We start from the raw sequence: 23,897 nt of genomic DNA, 5'->3' as shown, positions 1-23,897 counted from the left end.
TGGTAGTCGTGTTGGGACATGAAACCCAAAGCCATGTGTTGTAGTCAAATGTACTTCAGCAGCCAAATTTTAGGGACAGTTACATTTAAAACTTGGTGGCCACATGTTGGAGCCTGGTGGCCCAGTGTGAGCCTCAGGCTGAAGGTGCAGCAGACTGAGGAAGCTGATAGAAGCCTTTCTTTCTTGATCTCCTCAGGTAGTCGAGGAGCAGAGCAGTAGCTGCCAGCCCAGCTGCGACGCAGATGGCTGGGATGATGATGACGCTGAGTCTTGGAGGAAGACTGGTGCTTCTCTCTGTGGAGGAAGGTAGAGGATTTCTTTAAACCAGACCACAAAGTGACGGTGTTTTTTCCACTGACAACAAATCCGTTCCCAAACTGTGCTTAAAAAAACTTTAAATTGAGATTCCAAATTGGTCTGAACTGGTCTGACTGACCTCTGACACTGATGCTGAAGAATTTGACCTGGTAGCCTAGGTCGTTGGTCACGTTGACCTGGTACAGCCCAGAGTCTCTGGCCGTGACATTGACCAATAGGAAGGTGCCATTGAGGGAGTATATCTCTGTCCCATTGGTCAGTTTCTTCAGGATCACGGCTGATGGCGGGGAGCTGATGGTTTGGCAGCAGACTGTGACATTTTGTCCCTCCTGGACCACCGTAGACGGTAGGACCAGGACTGTGGTGTTCCTCGGAGGAGCTGGACCACAAGAAACCAGATCAGAGTTAGAGCGTGGTTCACAGGTTGAACAGTAAAAGTGATGAGAGAGAGTCAGTGAGGCCTTCAGCTCAGATTTGGTCAGGTTAACAGGAACTAATCTCTATCTAACTCTCTCCTGAAGGAAGTGTCTCTGTCACTGATCATTCAGCTCAAATCTTCAGTGGTGAGAGCTGCTCAGACGAACCTGTTGACCTTTGGTTGGAACTTTGACCAGCAGCTGTGTCATGTGACTGTTTCCTGCTGCTTCACTTCTGCTTTTCATGAGCTTTGGATCAGTTTGTGTTTTATTTTGTCACTGTCACATGAGAACCATTAAAAACACTGGTTGTCAGAATAATGCTTGAACACAAACCGGTGTGTTTATGTAAAAACTCAGATATTAACATGATCTCAGGACCACAACACAACGCTTCACGTCCGTGCCTCTGCAGCTCGTCCCTCAGGTGTGGACACACCTGGAGTCATGTTGAATATTCTGCTGTTGGATCACAGAGCTGGATCCTCATCAGACTGATGGGGCTCTGTGAGAGCTGAAGTGTCTGACTCAGAGTTTATTTCTGTCCACAGCAGCTCCAGCTTCGTGTGGAGGAGTAGGTTGTTGAGTGTTCAGATAACAGCCGTCACAACACAGACACTGATCCAACAAACAGCAGAAGAAGAAACTGAACACAGGAAGAGAAACGTGTGGAAATCCCAGATTCAAAGTTTCTTATCGAGAACTGACATTCTGTTAAAAGAGTTCCAGCAGACACTAAACCGAATTCACTGATTCACTCTGAATGAGTCACAATGTCAGTTTCACTTTTACACTTTAATCTCTCTAAGATGCGTCTTATTGACCAGCTGTGAACATAAAGAAAACTCCTCCTGCATGTTTTTACCCATTTGACCTTTATCGTTGACTTGTATTATTATTATTATTATTATTATTATTATTATTATTATTATTATATCCATTATTTATATTCTCCTAGAAAGGACAACATTCCTTTTAGTGATGATACACATCCATGATTGTATATTGATCTGCTCTTTGTCTTTGTGAATAAAGTTTATTTATCTGACCTCTGACCCTGATGGATCTGGACTCCAGCTGGGATCCGTACTGGTTCGAGGCTTCACACTGGTAGAGGGCGGAGTCTTCCAGGAGGGCGGAGGAGAGGCTGAAGGAGAGGGAGGAGGAAGCGGGGTCAGTCCTCTGAAGCCCCACCCCTTCCTTCTTCAGCACCAGTGTGGTGGGCGGAGCTCCATCTGAGTGGCAGGTAATTGTTACCTGCTGACCCTCCATCACCTCCTCACCTGGACTCACGGAGATAGAGGTTCTTCTCGGAGCATCTGCAACACAAACAGACCAGGACTGAGATTAAGTCTGAATCTGAGTTTAATGAAAACCTGAATCTAAATTTAACAAAACCTGAATTTGATCTTAAAAAAACTGAATCTGAGTTTAACAGATAAGCGTCAGATTAAGGGAAATCTGGAACCCGAGTTAAAAATAAAACCTGAATCTGGCATTTCCTGTGGGTACGACTGCCATTTCTGTATCAGACTATATTTAGTTTTTGGTCACATAAACACATTTATTCTGTGTAAAAACTGGACCAACAGCAAGAGATCATCATTTTTCTTTTAGAATCTAAATTGTAAGAATCCAGAACATGTGGCTCAAAAATCATGAAGATCTGATTCCTGTTGTTCTGGAGGTGTTTACAGAAAACCGTCGATCTCCTGTGAGAAATGACTGAAGAAAAGAAAAATCTGGACCAGTTTGAAAAGTTTGATGGATGTGAATCAGCTGATATTTTAAGTTCTGTAAAAGAAATGATAAAATGCCTTTGTGGACATTAAAGGGTTAACTCCTGTTGACACGCCTCCTTCACTGACTCGTTAAGAACGGTGTCGTCTACATACTGACGGACTCTGCTGTTTGTCCATCATTCATACATGTGCAGAACTGTAAATGTGCACGTACGGTTCCCTGAGTAACATCGTAATGTCCAGTTCCCTGAGGACCATCATGAGGTGGGTCCAGACTTCTTCTCTCCAGGAGTCAAAGCTGAGTTCCTGTAGGTTCCCAAATCAGATTTAGTTCTGGACTCAGCTGAGGGTTCTACGCAGGACCACAAACTGTTCTTCAGGGAACTGAACAAGGACTTTAATCATCCTGCTGAAATAAAGTGAGCTAAAACAAAGTCTGTCACAGTAAGACTCACAGTGGACCAGCAGAGGGACACTGGTCCTCCTGGACCACCACCTCTCTTCGTCATCCCTCATCAGCTTCAGCTCCGCTCTGCAGGTCAGAACCTGCTGGTCTTCCTCAATCCGGTGCTTAAGAACAGATGAGATGTTCTGTAAAGAACCGGAGAACTCGAAGGACTCTGACATTAGCGTTGTGTTCCCCAACAGCCACTGGATCCTCAGCCAATTGGTAGAAAAGACGTTAATGACATCACAGCGAAGGACTGCCTCCTGACCCAGAACAACAGGACCAGGATCCTTCACAACCGGATCAGATGGAAACGCTGGAGAGAATTAACAAGTGAAAACAGATCAGGACTGTTAAAGAACCAAACCGGGCTTTTACTGTTCACCTGGTCATTTGTCTAATTATCCTTCAGGTATGTCACCTGACATGTGACAGCAGTGGCCAATCAGCTACTTCTGATTGAACAGTTATGAGCTTTTTATAACTGATCTGCTGGTTAACGAGTTGGTAAACAGCTGCTAGTTAAAGCTTGTTAACAGTTTGTTATGATGATGAAGATCAGCTGGTTCAGCTCTTCAGTCTGAACAAACGTCTTGTCCTGTTTCTGTCTCTGAGCTGTGGGAGGATTTACTGTTAGAGTCAGGGGGGTAGGTGTGTGTGTGTGTGTGTGTGTGTGTGTGTGTGTGTGTGTGTGTGTGTGTGTGTGTGTGTGTGTGTGTGTGTGGAATGTGGATGGGGGTTTGTTGTGTCAGTTTGTGTTCCTCCTCAGGCTAAAGACAGATCTGAGGGAGGAAACATTCCAGCTTCTGGAACTAAACCAACAGAGAGAAACTCTGTGACCTTTGACCTCTGTGCTCTGACTCAGTGTGTCAAAACAAACTGCAGCTCTGACTCGAGTCTTGGATCATCAGAGAGGATAAACAATAATCAATAAACAATAAATCACATTAACTTCTTCAGGAGACTAAAGGAACTTTCATCAGAGGAAATGAACCTCCTCATTTACCTTAACTCAGACTCAGACTTCTTTCATTTGCTAATTAATAATTATGTAATTAACATGTTTTATGTTGTTATGAATCAACAGTTTGTTGATGTTTTACTCTAATACGAATCAAACTGAAGGCACTGTGTTTTCACTGTGAGCTCAGGATGATGAGCATTAAGTAAAACAGGAAACACATTATTACAAATATGAAGAATTTATTGTTAAATTAAGGTTGTTCTCAGGGAATTAATTAATTTTAAATGATTGTTCTTGATTAATAGTTAAAGGAAAAGTCATGGACGCCTCAAAATTTACTTCATTAATTTAGTGGGAGTTTTGCAAATTAAGGTGTTTTAATGAGTTTGTTCAGACCTTTTCAAATTAAAAGATTAATGTGTCTGGTGTATCAGGTGTGTCCGACTCACAGTAGACCTGGACCTGGGTGGTTCTGGTCCTGGTGACAGATTCACACTCGGCCTCACAGCGGTAGAATCCCTGATCCTGGAGGTCCAGGTCCTGCAGGTGGAGCTGGGACAGTCCGTCCTGCTGCTGCGTCCTCTGGAGGACGGTCTGGTCCTGGTCCACCCAGGTGAGAGTGGGAGGGTGGAGACATCCAGAAGCTGTGCAGGTGAGGACCAGATCTGAACCCCTCTCTGCTACTGAGACCACAGGACCGGGCTGCACCTGCAGAGGGTGAGCTGAGAGACGGAACGACTCTCAGTCATCAATCAGTCATCAATCAATAATCAATAATATAAAAATCGATCAATAATGATGTAAATAATAATAATAATAAAATATAATGTTAAATGAATTGATTGATTATACATTGATTGATTATATATTGATTGCCTGTATATCTGCTCCTTGTCTTTGTGAATAAAGTTTATTTATCTGACCTCTGACCCTGATGGATCTGGACTCCAGCTGGGATCCGTACTGGTTCGAGGCTTCACACTGGTAGAGGGCGGAGTCTTCCAGGAGGGCGGAGGAGAGGCTGAAGGAGAGTAAGGAGGAGGCGGGGTCAGTCCTCTGCAGCTCCACCCCTTCCTTCTTCAGCACCAGGTTGGGGGGCGGAGCTCCATGTGAGCGGCAGGTAATCGTAACCTGCTGACCCTCCACCACCTCCTCACCTGGACTCACAGAGATGGAGGTGTCATTGGGTGGAGCTGTGGAGGGTGGGGGTGACAGGTGTTACAGCTGGTGGCAGGTTACCTGCAGAGATAGTAAATGAAACAGGAGCTTCACTCTTACCGTGAACAGTCAGGTCCACAGCGGCCGTCTGGTTCCCCTCGCTGTTCCTGGCCTCACACTCGTAGCGTCCGGCTTCAGACAGACTCACTGCTCTGAAGACCAGCTGACGGCCCCCCCCCCGCCACTCAGACCCACCATCTGCCGTCCTCAAGCTCCAGCTTATGGTCGGTTCAGGGTTTCCCTCCACCGAACAAGAGAGGGTGAGCGGAGAGTCAGCCATCACCAACACCGAGTTTGAGATCCATGTCACCACAGGAGCATCTGCGGAGGACTCAAGGTCAGATCCTGAAACCTGAACCAGATCAACTTGAACCAGATCCTGACAGTCTGAGGCCGATCCAGACTCAGACTCAGGACTCAGACTCAGACAGTAGGACTCTGACAGTAAGACTCAGACTCAGACTGAGTCTCAGTCTCAGTCTCAGACCCAGTCTCAGACAGTAGGACTCGGACTCAGGACTCAGACAGCAGGACTCAGACTCAAAACTCAGTCAGACTCAGACAGTAGGACTCAGACTCAGACTCAGGACTCAAAACAGTAGGACTCAGACTCAAAACTCAGTCAGACTCAGACAGTAGGACTCAGACTCAAAACTCAGTCAGACTCAGATAGTAGGACTCAGACTCAGGACTCAGACAGTAGGACTCAGACAGTAGGACTCAGACTCAGGACTCAGACAGTAGGACTCAGACAGCAGGACTCAGACAGTAGGACTCAGACTCAGGACTCAGACAGCAGGACTCAGACTCAAAACTCAGACAGTAGGACTCAGACTCGGGGACTCAGACTCAGGACTCAGACAGCAGGACTCAGACTCAAAACTCAGACAGTAGGACTCAGACTCGGGACTCAGACAGCAGGACTCAGACAGCAGGACTCAGACTCAGGACTCAGACAGCAGGACTCAGACTCAGACTCAGGACTCAGTCTCAGACTCAGACAGCAGGACTCAGACTCAGACTCAAAACTCAGACTCAGACTTACAGAGGATGTTTAGGGGAACGGTGGTCTCTCTGGTCCTGCTCCCAGCTGGCAGGTCTGGCAGGTCCAGCATGGCCCTGCAGCTGATGTTGGATCCTGAGTCCTGGTTCTGGGGAGTGAACTTGTATTCAGACCGGACAGAGCTGGATCCAGGATCTCCAACAGTGCTCTGCAGGAATGAGCCCCCCATGAACCAGGTGAGGGTCAGCTGCTCGGCAGGGTAAAGATCAGACACATGACAGGTCAGGATGGACTCCGCCCCCAGTTTCAGCTGGTCCTGGCCTTGGATCACAGGGGCTGATGGGAAGGCTGGATCCAGCAGACACACAGAGGACAGAGACTAGGTTTCATTGATCCACATCAGGTCTGACACCAGAACGAGGATAGCTGGAAGTCAGACCAGGAGTGTGTGTGTGTGTGTGTGTGTGTGTGTGTGTGTGTGTGTGTGTGTGTGTGTGAACTCACAGTACACGTGCACAGGGGTTTTGCCCTCCCTCTTGTCTCCTCCACAGTTAACCCTGCAGAGCAGAGTTCCTTCATGCTCCATCATCACAGGGTCAAAGGTCACCACAGACCTGGACCCATTGGTGCTGACGGAGGCTGTCAGTGGCCGGTCCCCCAGCAGGGACCAGGAGAGGCTTGGGACCAGAGGACAGTCCTGGACAGAGCAGACCAGCTGCTGACGCTCCCCCAGTCTGAACAGAGGGTGTCTGGGAAACACGCTGACACGCAGACCCTGAACGCACCACGATGACATCAGCAACACAGCTGAGGAGACAAACAACAACAACAGATCAGACCTGAGAATCCATCAGTCCAGGTTCTACTGTTAGATTCTAATGAGGTTCCTCAACTCAGCTCAGAAAACATGTCTCTGTTTCTGAGAAGAACCTGAATGTCTCAGTCTGATTCTGGTCTCTGAGAATGAAACTCCTCTGATTGGTGGAGACATTCTTCAGTATTTTAACTCGAGGCCAGGTCAGTCACTCACACTTGATCCCAGTCTGTTTCATTAACGTTAAACCGGTTAGAAACAAAAGGTGTGACTTGATAAACACAGATCAGTTTGTTGACCTCGGGGTTGTGACCTCTGGGTTGTGACCTCACAGTCAGTCACCTGCTGTCTAAAAATTGATCTGCTGATATCTGACGTATTGATAATCAATACAAACTAAAAACCTGTTTTATCAAACACATTTTGCTTTTAAAGAATGAACCTTTAATCCGTTTCTGCTGAGTCATCAAGCCTCTGTGTTGTTATTATTTCAGTCAGAGAACGTCTGAAGAACCTGAGGAACCTTCATGTTTTCAGACGGAAGAACAAAGATACAAACCAGAAATAATAAAAGAATCTTCTCACCTGTGATGAGCTGAATAAAGATCCTACAGACAGACATGATCCCTCCACAGACTGTGGCTGAACAGATGAATGGATGAATAAACAGATGAATAAACGTGCAGAGCGGAGCAGCGTCTCTCCTGTGTCGATGTCTCAGAGTCTGAAGCTGAAAATCAGCTCGACACATGAACCAAATCAGAAACAAACGCCCCCTCAGCTCCTCTCTCCCCCCACTGACCCCCCCCCCCGAGTCTTTGTCTGAGCTGCAGTCAGGACACAGACCATGACTCCCCCTGCAGGACAGACAGGAAACTGCAGCACTGTAAAACATGTAAAACACCATTCCTCTGTTCAAACCAGTTACACGAGTGTGTGTGTGACAAACATGTAATAATAATAATAATATAATAATGACAATAGTAATAATTACAATAATAGTGATGATGATATTGAAGTTTGAGTGTAGAAAAAGATCTGAACCTGACTCATCACCATTTAATAATGTTACAAAGTAAGAGTCTTGTTTTACAGTGATGTGAGTCCAGAAGTCTGACTGTCTGATTGATTAACTGATTGATGCAGAGTTTTGTGATTACACTGAGTGGCTCTGTGACCTTGTATTGATCCTGACCTGAGTGATCAGTTTGTGATGACTCATGGAGTCATGTGACCAGACTCACTTTCAGAGACTGATTGTTTGTCACCTGTGCAGGTGAAGACTCCACATCACATGATCCTGAACGAGTCCTGGTCTTCGTCTCAGTCTCTCAGGTCTTCTTGGTCTTTGATTTAGGACTGGACTAGTTTAAACTGGACTGGTTAATCTCGACTACTATAGTTAAATGGACTGGTTAAAGCAGACTGGTTGAACTGGACTAGTTAAATTGGACTGGTTAAACTTGACTAGTTTAACTGCACTAGTTTAATCTGGACGGGTTTAAACTGGACTAGTTTAAACTGGACTAGTTAAAGTAGATTAGTTAAAGTGGACTGGTTAAACTGGACTGGGTTAACTGGACTAGTTAAACTGCACTGGTTAAACTGGAATGGTTAAGGTGGACTGTATGTGGTGACAGAGACATGGAAACAAAGTGAAACAGAAAATTATTTTATTTGTTGCTGTTAAAATAAAGCGACACGCTGATTAAAATGTTTCCCTTCATCAGTAAAGACTTTTAATACTTCAATTAACAAAATAAAAGCCCTCTGCAAACATCAGAAACATGAGTTCAACAGGTTGGAGGCACTTCGGGTTTTTACAAACTGAACTCTGACTTCTGAACTGGACCTGCACTGGACCTAAACCTAACAACATCTGACTGGTTCTGGTTCCATTTTAACACCTAATTTTTCTGTCTTGATCCTTGGAGCTTTTATTTTGAAAGTGTCCGTGTGACAGGATGCTGGTGACATCATCATCAGAGGTAAAACTCAATATTAAAAATATTTTCTGATCGATTGATCGATCTGACTGACATTAAACATCCTGACATCAACATTCAGCTGTTTCAACCAATCAGAGCTCTGAACAGTCAGCAGGTGAATCACCTGGACATGAGGAGGATCAGCTGATGTCCTGACAGCATATCAGCTGACAGATATTCAGAGTCTCGTTTTCAGTAAATCCTTGTTCCATTTTGTCTCTGAGTTCAGATCAGTTTAATCTGGGTCCTGGACCTGATTAGCCTAGCTTAGCATAAAGACTGGAAGCAGGGGGAAACAGTTAGCCTAGCTTAGCATAAAGACTGGAAGCACGGGAAAACTGTTAGCCTAGCTCCATCAGAAGAGAAAAACCCACTTTCTCTTCTCTTATTACACAAACACACCTGAACACACTGTCAGCTGGTCTGAGCCAATCTGGGGCAGGCTCCTGTGGTCACTCAGACATGTGAAGTGTCACATGATCTAAACCAACAAGAATTTTTCCCTCACACATGAATGTGATGTACAGTGATGCGTTTTGTGCCACTGGTCAGTGAACGCATCATGATCACAGCTGCTGGTTTTGACTCTGATCTGGTCCCTGGTGAACCTGAAGTTTTTAAATTCATGATCAGTTTAGATCAGCTGATCACTAACACACAGGTCAAAGGTCAAATTAAAAATGTTCAGGATCTGTCAACTTAAACCCAGTCTCTGTTAGATTCTGGACTCAGGTTATAATGACAACAGTCTGCTCAGACACCTGTTGTCACACACCTGTCATCACTAGTCTTTCAGCTCTGATTTATCTGGAACCAGGATCTGATTCTCCTCCATGAACATGAATCACTCAGTCTATAAAATACCAATCAATAATCAAGAATCTACTAACCATCAGCTATAAATAGAAGACGACTGCTAAACTGGACTAGTTTAAATTGGACCAGTTAAACTGGGCTGTGTGATGCAGGTGTGTTTTATTAAAATGATTAAAACTGATGCAGGTTAGTTTCCTGTTGATCGACTTACTGATCGATTGATTAATCATTTCAGATCTACTGATCCACCAGAGACAGAGACAGAGACCACACACCCTGAGTTTGTTGCTGACATTATTCTTCTTCTTCTTCTATCATTATTATGGTCATTTATCATCATTATTGCTGTTGATTACAAAATAAAAGTCCTTCACACAGAAGTAAACACTGTAACCATGACAACAGAGAAGTCCTCGTCAGCTGATTCTTCTGTTTATCAAAAAATGATCTTCATTAAAACAAAAATAAGTTTCTTCAGTCACAAATATAAAATCTTCTTCTTTATCTAAATAAATCTTCTGCAGACAAACACACGTGTGTACATTACATCATATTTACAAACAGTCTGACTCTGCCTCTCAGTCCTGACGGAGAGTCATCAGCTTCCCTTTGAGCATCCAACACAGGAGGGATTGTGGGTAGTCAGGGAGGATTGTGGGTAATGTGTCTTCAGGTCAGGTGTGTAGTTTTAGTACTGGATGTAGTCAGACTGAAGAGACTGAAACACATGAACAAATCATCACTGTTAAAGCAGCATTACACACTTCACAGGTCAAAGGTCACAGGTCGCTGCTCCTCCTCCTCAGCCACTGAAAACTGATCAGTACTGATCAATTGGCTGCAGACATGGGTTTTCATTAATTATCTCCAGCTCATAACACCTGTCAGACTTACCTCCAACTTCTGCGCTGTAACCTGATTGGCTCAAGTTTGACTTAGTTTTACACTTAGGGGTCAGTTTATTAGGGACAGCAGGTAAACCTGGGGGGGTGGGGTGGGGGGGTCTGTTCAGACCTCAGACTCAGATCTGGATCCTTTAACTCAGCAGCAGCTTCATGTTAGTGAGAGTCAGAGATGTTAATGTGACAGAGAGTCCACAGCCTCAGTAAACAACAACAACCACCACTTCCCCCTGTGAGTGAATGAGTGAGTGAGTGAGTGAGTGAGTGAGTGAGTGAGTGAGTGAGTGAGTGAGTGAGTGAGTGAGTGAGTGAGTGAGAGAATGGAAACATGTTGACAGAGTAAAAAATGTTCTGACCCCTTCATAGTACAACCTGTTATTTTTGCTCAGGTTTATCATTAATTATTATTAGTAATTATTATTATAATCATTATTATTATTATAATTATCTGATTAGTTGTGGAATACTCAGCTGAAATCAGATGTGTCATTTCCTGGTGTCAGAGTGTGATTTTATTCCTGTGTTTAATGATCAGCTGATCAATCAGGGCGCAGCGCTGTCATTTCAAGAATAAATTCAAACTATAAAAACGAAATATCCAACTTTGTTGTCTTTATTTTTCTGAAGGAGGTTCTGAGCTACTTTCACCTGAACAGGTGAGCAGTCACTTATTATCATTATTATTAAGAACACTAATCACACGTATTGATCACACTGTGTTCAGTGACACTGAGTTTGAGGGATAGACAGAGAATGATGAAGCAGCTGATTAAGACTGTGTCAGGTGATTTTATAGAGAGGAGCCTGTACCTGTGAAAAGGTGCACAGGTGAACAGGTAGAGGTGTAACACCAGGTGCTGATCTGTCCAGTGTGTTAGTGATGTCAGAACAGAGAGAACCAATCATCGGAGAGGGGCGGGCTGAGCTGCTGCTGTGTCAGAGGACTTACAGGTATGGAGCGGCTCAGGTAGCGTCCTGACGGGCCCTTCACAGCGCTGTAAGGCCCAGGGCCCCTGTAGGGCCCGAAGTCCTGGGGCCCTGGTCGGACGAAGCTTTTCCCTGTGGGGGGCGCCGTGGAGCTGCTGTATGGACCGCTGTTGTTGTTAACTTCGTGCTGCATGCTGCGAAGGCTGTTACCATAGCGACCGAGAGAGGGCGGGACCAGAGTAGAGAGGGCGGGGCTGAGAGACACAGAGGAAGAGGAGGAGGGGGGAGGGGAGGAGTAGGGAGTCTTCCTGCTGTCCTCCATGTCTGGGGCGTACAGATCACTGAGAGAGCTGGCCAATCGAGAGCCGAGAGCCGAGCTGGGGGTAGGGCATCACATACAACACACATACAACACATGACCACCGTGATACATACACACGACAACATACTATGAAAACATCCTGCTGATCCTGGATCAGAAAACACTGATATAAACTCCTGAGTCAACAGGATCAATTCAGGTTTAACAAAGATCTAAACCAGGATCAAGTCAGGTTTAAACCAGGATCAAGTCAGGTTTAACAAAGATATAAAGGAGGATCAAGTCAGGGTTAAATCAGGATCAAGTCAGGTTTAACAAAGATCTAAAGGAGGATCAAGTCAGGTTTAACAAAGATCAAGTCAAGTTTAACAAAGATCTAAACCAGGATCAAGTCAGGTTTAAACCAGGATCAAGTCAGGTTTAACAAAGATCTAAAGGAGGATTAAGTCAGGTTTAACAAAGATCTAAAGCAGGATCAAGTCAAGTTTAAACCAGGATCAAGTCAGGTTTAACAAAGATCTGAACCAGGATCAAGTCAGGTTTAAACCAGGATCAAGTCAAGTTTAACGAAGATCTAAACCAGGATCAAGTCAGGTTTAACCAAGATCTAAGCAGGATCAAGTCAGGTTTAAACCAGGATCAAGTCAGGTTTAACGAAGATCAAAACCAGGATCAAGTCAGGTTTAACCAAGATCTAAGCAGGATCAAGTCAGGTTTAAACCAGGATCAAGTCAGGTTTAAACCAGGATCAGGTCAGGTTTAACAAAGACTTAAAATACATTGGTTAAACTGAAGAAGAGGTGATGAAGAGGAGTGGGAGTGAGACAGGAAGCTGGTGGTGACACTGACCTCCTTATGTTTGACGCTGACGACGAAGGACTTCTCCCGATCCTCTTGGCTGCAGCAGAAGCAGAGGATGCTGGGAACTTGGAGGACTTGAGAGGGGAGGAGGGGCCCTGACACACCCCCATTGACAACCTGAAAACACACACACAAACACGTTATTGGTCTAAAACATCAGGATAAATAATGTGGTTCTTCTGGTCAGATCCTGGTCAGACCTCAGAGACCTGCTGCTGGTTTGGACACTGCAGAGCTCTGAATGTAACCACAGGAACCTGGTCCTGGATCCGGACTATGAGAAGCAGACAGGATGAACAACTAAAGAGTGGAGTTGTATGTGATTGTGTCTTCTGTGTGATGACACTACAGCTTCAGGGTCAGAGGTGAGAGGTTGGAGTTGACTGGTACCTGAGCGGCTGAGAGGCTGATCTACTGTGAATCTTCATCTCCTCCACTCTGAAAGAAAATAGTCACTTTACATCCACATGTCAGACATGAGTCACTCTGAAATCTACCAGCTGCTCAATTAGTTTCTGGTACCTCAGAGCGCCGGTGGTGGCGGGGCGGGGGGGCCGCCGGCTCTTTAAAGCTCTCAGTTTGTCTCCCTGAGTCAGACCCAGACCACTGTCCGTCACCTCAGTCTGGAAGAGAAAGTCTGTGTGAGTGTGAGTGTGAGTGTGAGTGTGAGTGTGTGTGTGTGTGTGTGTGTGTGTGTGACCTCCTGCAGATGGTCGGAGCTCGGAGATCTGCACATGTTGCTGTTGTGGGTGGAGTTTAAAGTAAGGTCATCCATACTGGTGATGAGGTGAGACACCACCCTCTCCTCCAGCATCTTGGCCTTCTGGGAACGTTCGCTGTCTCCTAGTAACCACAGTGCTGCCTGCTTCCTGTGAACACATACACAGGGTCAGGTGACCTCAACTAGACCATCACAGCTGTTATATCATATCTGTGATGTCACAGTCAGCTGATGATTTGCTGTGATCAGTGTTCAACCACTTGAAGAAGCAGAAGAAAAAGAAGACGCAGAAGAAGAAGCAGTAGAAGAAGAAGAAGCAGAAGATGAAACAGAAGAAGAAAAAAGAAGGAGGAGCAGAAGAAGAAGAAGACGCAGAAGCAGCATAAAAAGAAGACGAAGAGCGGATGGAGTCTCTGGATGTGGTTTATGAGAGAGCACAAAGGATTAGGTCAAGTGAGACCTGCACCTGTGCATAATGCTGACCATTCCCTGTTTCTCTGCCAATAAATCAAAACCTGGATCCTCCCTCACTGACCACAAACACCCAATCAGAGAGACTCACTCTTCCAGGAAGTTCTGCTGTGGTCCAATCACAGAGCCCGGTCTGCAGATCCTGATCCAGGCGATGGCCTCACCTGCCGTGAAGCGGTAATGCTTCATCAGGTAACAGCCAATCAGAGTGCCCGTCCTGCCCAGACCAGCTGACAGAGACAGAGAGACATAGACAGAGTCATAGACAGGTCAGAGTCAGCCACAAAGGCATAGTCAGAGACAGAGTTAGAGTCAGAGTCAGAGACAGAGACAAAGTCAGACAGAAAGTCAGAGAGAGTCAGAGTCAGAGAAAGAGTTAGAGTCAGAGTCAGAGACAGAGTCAGAGCCAGAGTCAGAGTCAGAGAAAGAGTTAGAGTCAGAGTCAGAGACAGAGTCAGAGCCAGAGTCAGAGTCAGAGAAAGAGTTAGAGTCAGAGTCAGAGACAGAGTCAGAGCCAGAGTCAGAGTCAGAGAAAGAGTTAGAGTCAGAGTCAGAGACAGAGTCAGAGCCAGAGTCAGAGTCAGAGAAAGAGTTAGAGTCAGAGTCAGAGACAGAGTCAGAGCCAGAGTCAGAGTCAGAGAAAGAGTTAGAGTCAGAGTCAGAGTCAGAGACATAGACAGAGACAAAGTCAGAGAGAGTCAGAGACAGAGTCAGAGACATAGACAGAGACAAAGTCAGAGAGAGTCAGAGACAGAGTCAGAGTCAGAGTCAGAGACAAAGTCAGACAGAAAGTCAGAGAGAGTCAGAGTCAGAGAAAGAGTTAGAGTCAGAGTCAGAGTCAGAGACAGAGACAGAGTCAGAGTCAGAGTCAGAGACAGAGTCAGAGACATAGACAGAGAGAAAGTCAGAGAGAGTCAGAGACAGAGTCAGAGTCAGAGTCAGAGACAAAGTCAGACAGAAAGTCAGAGAGAGTCAGAGTCAGAGAAAGAGTTAGAGTCAGAGTCAGAGTCAGAGACAGAGTTAGAGTCAGAGCCAGAGTCAGAGACATAGACAGAGACAAAGTCAGAGAGAGTCAGAGTCAGAGACAGAGTCAGAGTCAGAGACAGAGACAAAGTCAGACAGAAAGTCAGAGAGAGTCAGAGTCAGAGAAAGAGTCAGAGTCAGAGTCAGAGTCAGAGACAGAGACAGAGTCAGAGTCAGAGTCAGAGAAAGAGTTAGAGTCAGAGTCAGAGTCAGAGACATAGACAGAGACAAAGTCAGAGAGAGTCAGAGACAGAGTCAGAGTCAGAGTCAGAGACAAAGTCAGACAGAAAGTCAGAGAGAGTCAGAGTCAGAGTCAGAGACAGAGACAGAGTCAGAGTCAGAGTCAGAGTCAGAGACAGAGTCAGAGTCAGAGTCAGAGTCAGAAACATACACAGAGTAAGAGTCATCTTTGTACAATAATCAGTTAATTAAAAACTGTGCTGATCAGTGTTGTATTAACAGTGAGCTGCAGCTCTGGACAGGACGTCCTCACCTTTGCAGTGGACGGCCACAGCTCCGTCCGTGCGCTCACTGATGTGCAGGAAGCGGCGTGTGATGATGTCACTGGGCGTGCTGCCGTCGAGGAAGAAGAGGTCGTAGTGGTCGAAGCCGGCGTCGCTGAAACGTTTGGATTCATAGATCTTCTTGTTGAGGCGGACGACAGTCGTCACATTGTGTTTCCTGAAGTACGGGAAGTAAGCCTCGGGGGCGTGGAGAGGGTAACCTGCAGGGGGCAGGGCCAGCACAGGTGTTACAGCTGAGGCTACATCTACACTTCTACGTTCTCGTTTTAAAACGCATCGACTTTTGCTACGTTTTCCACTCCTGTCCACACGACCCTGGCATCTTTGAACACCGAAAACAGAGACTTTCGTAAACTCTGCTGGAGCTGTTTTATTTTGAAAACTCTGGGGTTGTGTTTTAAAATAAAAACGTAGTGTGAGTTCAGACAGCATAAATCAAAGAACATGTCCACAGTCTGTCTTCAGTCTCAGTCTGTTGGACGCAGCTCGTCTCTGAACTCACCGTTCTCTACTTTAGTTTTAGGATGAGGTCCACTGAAGGCCAGAAACTTCCCCGGGACGATCCAGTTCAGGTCTCCGTTCTCGACCCGCTGTGGACAGACAGAGACCATATCAGACCCAAAGACTAAAGACAGGACATGTGGACAGACTCAGGACTGAGAGGAGGACAAACAGGACTGAGGTCTAGTAAACAGTAGCTGTCTGCTGGTGTGAAAAGTACATTGATCCTCCTGAGGGGGGGCTGCAGTCCCTCTCTGCAGCCCCTGAACACTGAGACCTGGACCACCTTCAGATGTCACGTCTCCTTCAGTTTCTCTTCTGATCAATCGTTTCTTATTTTCTCTCATCTAGTTTTCTGTTCTGTCATTATCACGAGTCTGGACTGAGTCTGGTGAAGGTCTGTAAGTCTCTGCTGGTTTCCAGAGGTCGACTTCTTCTTCTTCTTCTTCTGTCTAAATAATTGATGAGTGTGCAAGAGGAGGACTGACTGCTGCTGGTTTCATTCTGTGCAGGTGATTCAGCAGCCAGTCCTGGTTTTTACCTCGTAGTGTTCGTACTCGTCCACGTCGAAGGTCTCGAAGTCAAAGAAACCGTGCTGCAGAGCCTGAAACACACCGGCACACTCACTCAACAACAAGAACCAGAACACAGCAGCTGCTTGATCATCAGCTGATCACACCTGCTCAGTTTCATCAGAGCTGACAAACAGCTGTTACAGACAGGAGACGTCACATCCTTCATGTTTTCATTCGTTCTCCTGTTGATTGGCTGCATTCACACACACACACACACACACACACACACACACACACACACACACACACACACACACACACACACACACACACACACACGTTATGTAACATGTTGGTTCAGTCTGTAAATGTTTGTGTGAACTCCATTATTATTCATCTTGACTTAAACACGGTCGGTCTCTTCTGTCTCTAGGGTGTCTCTCAGTCTAAACAATAACAAAAGACAGAGTCTGGTGATGTCATGAAGCAGTGGGGGATTATGGGAGTTGTTCTCTGAATAAAACAGATTCTCACTGAAGCTCTTCAGTGTACACAGACATCTCTGAGCTGTATCAATTTTTCCTCTGATGACTTGAGTTGAAAAACACCAAGGTGTAAAAAGTGAATCTTAAAATCTCACCTTCCTGATTCCCTGAAGACAGTCCAGCAGAGTCAGGCTGTAGCTGCACTTTCCAAAGGACGCGTCCCTGTACAGAGAAAGAGAGAGAGAGAGAGAGAGGGACAGAGAGAGAGACAAAGAGAGAGAGAGGGACAGAAACAGAGAGAGAGACAGAGAGAGACAGAAACAGAGAGAGGGACAGAGAGAGACAAAGAGAGAGACAGAAACAGAGAGAGACAGAGAGAGACAGAAACAGAGAGACAGAGAGAGAGACAGAAACAGAGAGAGAGAGACAGAAACAGAGAGAGACAGAGAGAGACAGAAACAGAGAGACAGAGACAGAGAGAGAGACAGAAACAGAGAGAGAGAGACAGAAACAGAGAGAGACAGAGAGAGACAGAAACAGAGAGAGAGAGAGAGAAAGAGAGAGAGAGACAGAAACAGAGAGAGAGAGACAGAGAGAGATAGAGAGAGAGACAGAGAGACAGAGAGAGACAGAGAGAGAGACAGAGAGAGAGGAAAGATAACGATGAGAGAGAACGAGAGAGAGAATAGAGAAGAGACAGAGAGAGAGAGACAGTAGGACGAGAGAGAGAGATAGAGAGAGACAAGAGAGAGAGACAGAGAGAGAGAGCGAGAGAAGAGACAGAGAGAGAGACAGAGAGAGAGACAGAGACAGAGAAAGAGAGACAGAGCGAGAGAAGAGAGACAGAGAAGAGAGACAGAGAGAGAGAAGACAGAGACGAGAGAAAGAAGAGAAGCAGAGAGAGAGAGCAGAGAGAGATATCAGAGAGACGAGAGACAGAGCAGAGAGACAGAGAATAGAGGGGGGGGGGTATCGATCTGTGACCAGGAGCAGCTGAACAAACTGCAGCTGTGAAACCCCACTGAGCAGAGCAGAGGGATTCATGATGATTACTGATGATTTAAGTTTTAACCTCTTCTTCTTAAACCATGAAAAACCTTTTGTTTTGAGGAGGAGCTGCAGCTGACAGTTAGAGCTCTGACTGTCAGCTGCAGCAGGTCCAGGACCAGCAGCAACCTCAGACTAACCTTTACAGCTCACAGACATCAGCTGATGACATCAGACCACACCTGCACAGGTGTGTGTTCACCTTCTGTCAACACACACACAGATTCAGGCTTCCATTGTGTCTCAGACAGGAAGTTCACTCCATTTAAATGGCTGCATGTTCACTGTAACATAAACAAGCGTTTCATTCTGCTCTCAGCCAATCAGTGCAAACCTCACAGCAGGGGGCGTGTCCTCCTCATCACACAGAGGAACAGAGTCGCTCTGCTGTTATATAACCACTAAATGTGTGTGTGACAACAAAGAGCCCTTTATCCTCAAAACACACACACACACACACACACACACACACACACACACACACACACACACACACACACCTCTCTTTCAGTTTGAGCCTCAGAAACAAACTGAAGCTTTAAACTAACTTTATTCTTCCAGTCACAGACTCACCTGAAGGGCAGGTAGGACGCATTTGATCCAGAGATCAGAGCTCTGTAGGCTTCTTCAGGTGTTTTCTTCAGGTAGATCACCTGACACAAAGACAGACAGTCAGAACCAGCTTCACATGTTTAGACTGTTTACACAGGTTATTACAGGTAAACGTTATGAGTCACAGTAAATATTCAATCATTTAAACATGACAAACAGTGAGTGATCAGTGAAGGCTGCTATTGCTAACACACTTTAGTTTCAGGTTACATCCCTGTTTATCCAGAGTCATATAAAATATGAACCATTTGTGTGAAGTCTTGAGTAATGGCTAAAAGGTGCTGTCTGACCTTGACCTTTGACCCAGCCACCAAAATCTCCTTCATTCCAGGGGAATGTTTTTACCAGATGTGAAGAAGTTCCCTGGAGGCGTTATGGAGATAACACGTTCTAAAGACCAACACTGTGATTTGTGAGGTCACCTGATCGAGGACTCTGCGCATAGACCGGAAGAGCAAGTGTGTACTCACAGCGTATCCTCCGATCAGCACGGCAGCATTGGATCTCTTCCTCTGGTCGAAGCTTGTATAGTGAACAATTCGCTTCCTGGTCAGAGTGAAGGACTGCAGAGAAGAAGAAGACGAGCAGCAGTGATTGGGCGACAGGTCAGTCAATCGAACCACCAACAACCACCACAGTAATGAGTCTGAAGATGTCACACTGGGACAGATTGTTATGACCTTCAGTAGATCGTGTGATGAGCTGGTTAGAGCAGAAATAACTGACGTCCTGCTGCTGATTCTCACAGTGACCTGTCTCTTGTCATTAGTGTCTGACTGCAGCTCATACATCACCCACAGTGACATCACACTCACCCTCAGTGCTGCTCGTGGAGGCAGACGAGTAACCATGGCGATGAGGGTTCTACCTGAGGATGGAAACTTTAATCTGTCCTGACTTTCACCTGTCCACCTCTTACTTTTACACAACCAATGAAATGACAACGAGGCCGGCGACTAACGAGGTAGGACTTGTTATGTTGAAGGAGAACTCTGTCAGTGTGTTTACTCTCTTTATCACAGGACATAACAGGGACAGAGTCTACAGTCTGAGCAGATGCTACAGAGCTCTAACTCACCAGGTTCTCTTCTCTAGGGTCACCTCCTCCACTCAGACTAGTTTCAGGTTACATCCCTGTTTCATTTGTGTGAAACTTTGTCATAATTTCTGTGTAACGTCTTGGGTAATGGCTAAAAGGTGTTTTCTGAGGTTACTGTGACCTTGACCTTTGATCTTTAGCCACAAAATTCTAATCAGTTCATCCTGGAGTGTAGATGAATGTTTGTGCCAAATTTGAAGAAGTTCTGTCAAGACGTTACTGAGATATCATGTTTATGAGAACGGGACATACTTACGGACAACCTGAAAACACATTGGCTGCTGCTCTGACTGTCGCTGGACAGAGGAATAACAAACACCTCAGTGAGATGATATGAATAGTGTCTGTTGCTAGGTAACAGACATTAATGATGATAACTGATGTTATGTTTTAGATCAGATTCCTGAGGTTAGTCAGGATTTACTCCTGAGAGTATGGAAGCCTGTAGGGGACAATATTCAACAGCATTATGATCTCCACGTGTTTGTGTTGTGAGTAAAAATGAAAATGTAATTATCATCTTCATCTCTCCATCATCACTATCATCTTCACCATCATCATCAGACTCTGAGCTGTGTCTCAGGTGTTTCAACCTTATATAGAATATGCACACATGCGTGCACACACACACACACAGTCTGACGCTCCACTGTGACTGAATGAGTTGAAGCAGTGAGAAGTTTGTTCTTCAGGTTATTAAATTCCTGCAGCACTTGAAGGCAGCAGGACACACGTTACACTATTCCCTCTGTTCACCTGTATAAAGTCACCTGAGAGACGACACCTGCTCAATCTGTTGTGGGATGGTCTGAATCTGACGTTGTGTAATGCTGCGCCTGCCCTGTTGCATTCTAGGCATTCCTGCTGAGGGCATGTCAGCAGCGGAAACTCACCTTCAGCTTCTTGTTGAGTTTGCAGCAGTATCGGTACAACATGGCCAGATTCAGAGGACCGAAGTCTGCGTAGAAGCTGAACACAGAGACACAGTCAGTCAACATGAGACCTGAACCACACAGTCCAGGACCAGCTGGACCCTGAACCACACAGTCCAGGACCAGCTCTCTGGTTTAATCCTGGACTCACATGACACTGATCTCAGACCTGCAGTTTAATCTTCAATTAAAATAAATCCTCTCTGTTGCAGATCTGCTGTGTGTGTGTGTGTGTGTGTGTGTGTGTGCATGTGTGTTTATGTTTCCATAACAACAGCTGTGATAACTTTTCAAACTCTGTAACTAATTCTTATCAGATTATTATCATTGATGAATCTGTTGATTAGTTGTATAATGATTGCTCAGTTAATCCACTGTGACTCAGAATCAGGAGGTTTATTAATAAATGAAATCAATCATCAAACCTGATGAGCTTTCAATTCCTGCCTGTTCAAGTTTCACCAAAATAAAAGCACATGGCAGAAAAACAGTAGTAGCTCACAGAGAGCTCACTGACTCCATGGTAACATATATCCCCCCAGAGCATGATGGGACCTGTAGTTTAAAAACTACTAATGAAAGTAAGAAGAAAGTGTAACAATCCATCATATTATATTTGTTCACTGTCTCATCAACGTATTCACTGTGCTTACATTCAACCAATCAGAGTGTCCTCACACAGAGAGTCTGGACATTATACAGGATCATACAGGACATCTGCAGCATCGTCTATGACTGTACCCAGAATGCAGTGCAGCAGGTTAACATCATGTGATCGACTTACTTCTCGTAGAGGAACTCATCATCAGTGCAGAAGTAGTGCGTGTTGGCTGTGCTCTTCGGTTTACTGCGTAACGTGGCGAAGTACAGACGCTCTGATGGAGACAGAGAGGGGGCAGTCTAAATATAATATAAATAAATCAAAATATAATGTATAATAATAATAATAAAAAAAACTCTATAAAAACAACACGTCTGGAGCAAATTGAAATTATTTTATTTTGTCGTTACTGAGACTGAACGCATTTTGTTTCCTGAGCAGATCAAACACACTACAGAACAGAGATCAACAATCAAGTAAAAAACTTTTCTCTGACTAAGAAATCTGTTGTAAATATCAACACTAATTAATTATTTTACTATTCTTATTGATTAATCTTTGATTATTATTTATCATTGTTTTCATTTTCTCAATAATCTCTGACTACCTGTCAATATATTGAAATATTCCAGTATAAAGTAAAGCTTTCACACTCAACTGTTTATCAATACTGTAATCAATCAATTAACTGTATATCAGTAATATCCATTCCATTCATTCACTGGAGGTCACCTGCTGTTTATATCCAGCTGTTCACACTGTGTTCTGTTCCCACCTGCAGTTACCATGGCAATGTGCTCAATCAACCCAACTCTATTAACTCTTCCTTTTTTTATTAATCTCATTATCTTCATTAAACTCTTTGACACACTTGTTTCTACCATTAATAACCTAATTTTTAATCTCTTATCTTCTCTCACTCTAACTTCTTTACTTTTGATAAACTATTTATTAAACTCCTTACTCAAACCTTATTAAACTCTTGTCTCACTTTATCTTCTTTACCTTTGATAAAGTTTTTATTAAAGTCTTTTTCACTTTAACATTATTCAAACTCTTTATTAAACTCAGATCTACTTTCACTTAACTATTTTATCTTTAATTAATCAGTTTTATTTTACCTTTGATAAACCCTTTATATTTATTAAACTTTTAATATTATTATTAATTATTGTCTCACTTTCATTTTATTTTACCTTTGATAAACTCTTTATGTTTATTAAAAACTCTTTAATATTATGATTAATTATTGTCTCACTTTAACATTGTTTTACCTTTGATAAGCTCAGCAGCTCCCAGCAGCTCCGGGTCCTCGCTCATCCTGAACAGGGCCGATAGGATCGGGGAGTGCCGGACTCCCTCCCCCGTCATGGACCCCCCCTCCTTCCACAGCCTCAGAAACTTTACAAACTGCTAACAGCTAGCAGCTAGCAGATAGCAAGATAGCAGCAGCCGAACGCAGACTGTTTATAAAGTTTAAAACTTTGTCCTCGGTTTCCCATTAGTCACTGCGACAGATCTTCACGCGCGGAGGAACCTTGCCTACCGGTTTCGTTGTTTGTTTTTCCGTTTTTTTTATCCGGTAAATCTTCCCGGGCTAGCATGTTAGCATATAAGCACACCAACGGCTTGACGATGCTCCCGGAGTCTGCAACTCTGATTGAGGAATCCCTCTTTAAGACACGTTACCATAGCGACGGGAACCGCTCCCACAGCAACCACAGCCAATCAGCAACCACAACGCACCGTGCTGCCTTCATTGTCAGCAGGGAAACAGGAGCGATGTGGCTTTCAGATATCGACAGGAACAAACGGATTTTACAGAACTTTTACAGTGAAGTTATACAAGAGTTTTCTTCGTCTGATTATTGAGGTTTATTCACCGTTTCTTAATATGACGGAGCCGTTTTTAAAGCATTCATAACATAAAAATACAGCTTATATTTATTTATGTATTTATTCGTTTAGTTATTTATTTACTTATTTATTTTCAGGTTTTTCAGTCTCTGATGAAGACAAATATGAAAGCAAAAATCTACTCAGTTTCTTTTGTTACTTGTTTACTTTTCTTTTATTTCTTTTATTTTTTCTCTACACCTCAGTGAAATGACTCGTCCTGATCCAGTCAGTGCTACTTACTTTCAGTTTTGGACCTGAACCAAATAGACCTGCTGAATGTGGACACTGGGAAATTCTTGAAACCAGGTTATTTGTCTTGGGAACAGGTGGATTGATTGAACCTGATTGGCTGATTCTAGGACATCAGACTGCAGGTTCAGATGGAGGTTTAGATCCTGGACTAGTCCTTCAAAGTGTGCTGACCCTCAAACTCACCTGCGATCAGGGAGATCCACACACGGTTTGGAGCTGGTCTTGGTCCTGGTCCTGGACATTGTCCTGGCCCTGGCCCTGGCCCTGGCCCCAGCCCCGGCCCTGGCCCCAGTCCTAATCCCACTCCTGGCCCTGGCGCTGGTCCCAAACCTGTTCCTGGTTGGAGGATGCGGGGGCCATCCTGGTGCGTCCTCCAGGCGTCTGCCATGCTGCAGGGTGGCGAGCAGACTGTGAGGACAGCGCTGGGCGGAGGTGAGGAGGTGTCAGGTGACCTGGATCAGGTTACTCCTGGTTCC

General features: G+C 44.8%; 2 protein-coding genes across 4 annotated transcripts; both read right to left on the bottom strand.

The window, feature by feature from the left end:
* Positions 1 to 50: 50 nt before the first annotated feature.
* Positions 51 to 7,638, bottom strand: vcam1 (vascular cell adhesion molecule 1). Its single transcript, XM_022764887.1, has 10 exons — positions 7,509 to 7,638; positions 6,614 to 6,916; positions 6,152 to 6,457; positions 5,167 to 5,427; positions 4,812 to 5,081; positions 4,338 to 4,610; positions 2,932 to 3,240; positions 1,784 to 2,053; positions 437 to 697; positions 51 to 294 (listed from the first exon to the last, which is right to left on the bottom strand). The coding sequence occupies exons 1-10, from the start codon at positions 7,543 to 7,545 to the stop codon at positions 134 to 136; spliced, it is 2,451 nt and encodes an 816-aa protein (XP_022620608.1). The 5' UTR covers positions 7,546 to 7,638; the 3' UTR covers positions 51 to 133.
* Positions 7,639 to 8,579: 941 nt separating this feature from the next.
* cdc14a (cell division cycle 14A) lies at positions 8,580 to 22,901 on the bottom strand. 3 transcript variants are annotated; one of them, XM_022764899.1, is made up of 16 exons: positions 22,545 to 22,901; positions 21,454 to 21,544; positions 20,631 to 20,706; positions 19,109 to 19,201; positions 18,600 to 18,679; positions 17,135 to 17,201; positions 16,521 to 16,583; positions 15,981 to 16,068; positions 15,448 to 15,678; positions 14,023 to 14,161; positions 13,440 to 13,608; positions 13,262 to 13,362; positions 13,130 to 13,177; positions 12,728 to 12,856; positions 11,579 to 11,933; positions 8,580 to 10,445 (listed from the first exon to the last, which is right to left on the bottom strand). In XM_022764899.1, exons 1-16 carry the CDS (start codon positions 22,639 to 22,641, stop codon positions 10,416 to 10,418), a joined length of 1,857 nt encoding a protein of 618 aa, XP_022620620.1. In that variant the 5' UTR covers positions 22,642 to 22,901; the 3' UTR covers positions 8,580 to 10,415. The 3 variants fall into 3 exon arrangements, with proteins under 3 accessions (XP_022620620.1, XP_022620621.1, XP_022620622.1); XM_022764900.1 differs by having other exon boundaries at positions 21,454 to 21,569; positions 22,545 to 22,601; XM_022764901.1 differs by lacking the exons at positions 8,580 to 10,445; positions 11,579 to 11,933; positions 12,728 to 12,856; positions 13,130 to 13,177 and having other exon boundaries at positions 13,275 to 13,376.
* Between the last annotated feature and the right edge of the window lie 996 nt (positions 22,902 to 23,897).

The sequence above is a fragment of the Seriola dumerili genome, unplaced genomic scaffold (assembly GCF_002260705.1).
Source record: "Seriola dumerili isolate Sdu_G_001 unplaced genomic scaffold, Sdu_1.0 BDQW01000592.1, whole genome shotgun sequence".
Lineage (NCBI taxonomy): Eukaryota > Metazoa > Chordata > Actinopteri > Carangiformes > Carangidae > Seriola > Seriola dumerili.
The sequence above is the reverse complement of the archived record's forward strand: the minus strand, read 5'-3'. Positions and strand labels throughout refer to the sequence as shown.

Bases quoted from the DNA above. Each gene is read 5' to 3' on its own strand.
- vcam1 (XM_022764887.1), bottom strand. From the start codon at position 7,545: ATGTCTGTCTGTAGGATCTTTATTCAGCTCATCACAG. The intron at 4,611-4,811 runs GTCAGATAAATA...TCCGTCTCTCAG, and splicing joins CAGATCCATCAGGGTCAGAG to CTCACCCTCTGCAGGTGCAG. The intron at 295-436 runs GTCAGTCAGACC...CTTCCTCCACAG, and splicing joins CTTCAGCATCAGTGTCAGAG to AGAGAAGCACCAGTCTTCCT.
- cdc14a (XM_022764899.1), bottom strand. From the start codon at position 22,641: ATGACGGGGGAGGGAGTCCGGCACTCCCCGATCCTATCGGCCCTGTTC. The intron at 16,069-16,520 runs GTAAAAACCAGG...GTCTGTCCACAG, and splicing joins ACGAGTACGAACACTACGAG to CGGGTCGAGAACGGAGACCT. The intron at 11,934-12,727 runs GTCAGTGTCACC...CCCTACCCCCAG, and splicing joins TCAGCGTCAAACATAAGGAG to CTCGGCTCTCGGCTCTCGAT.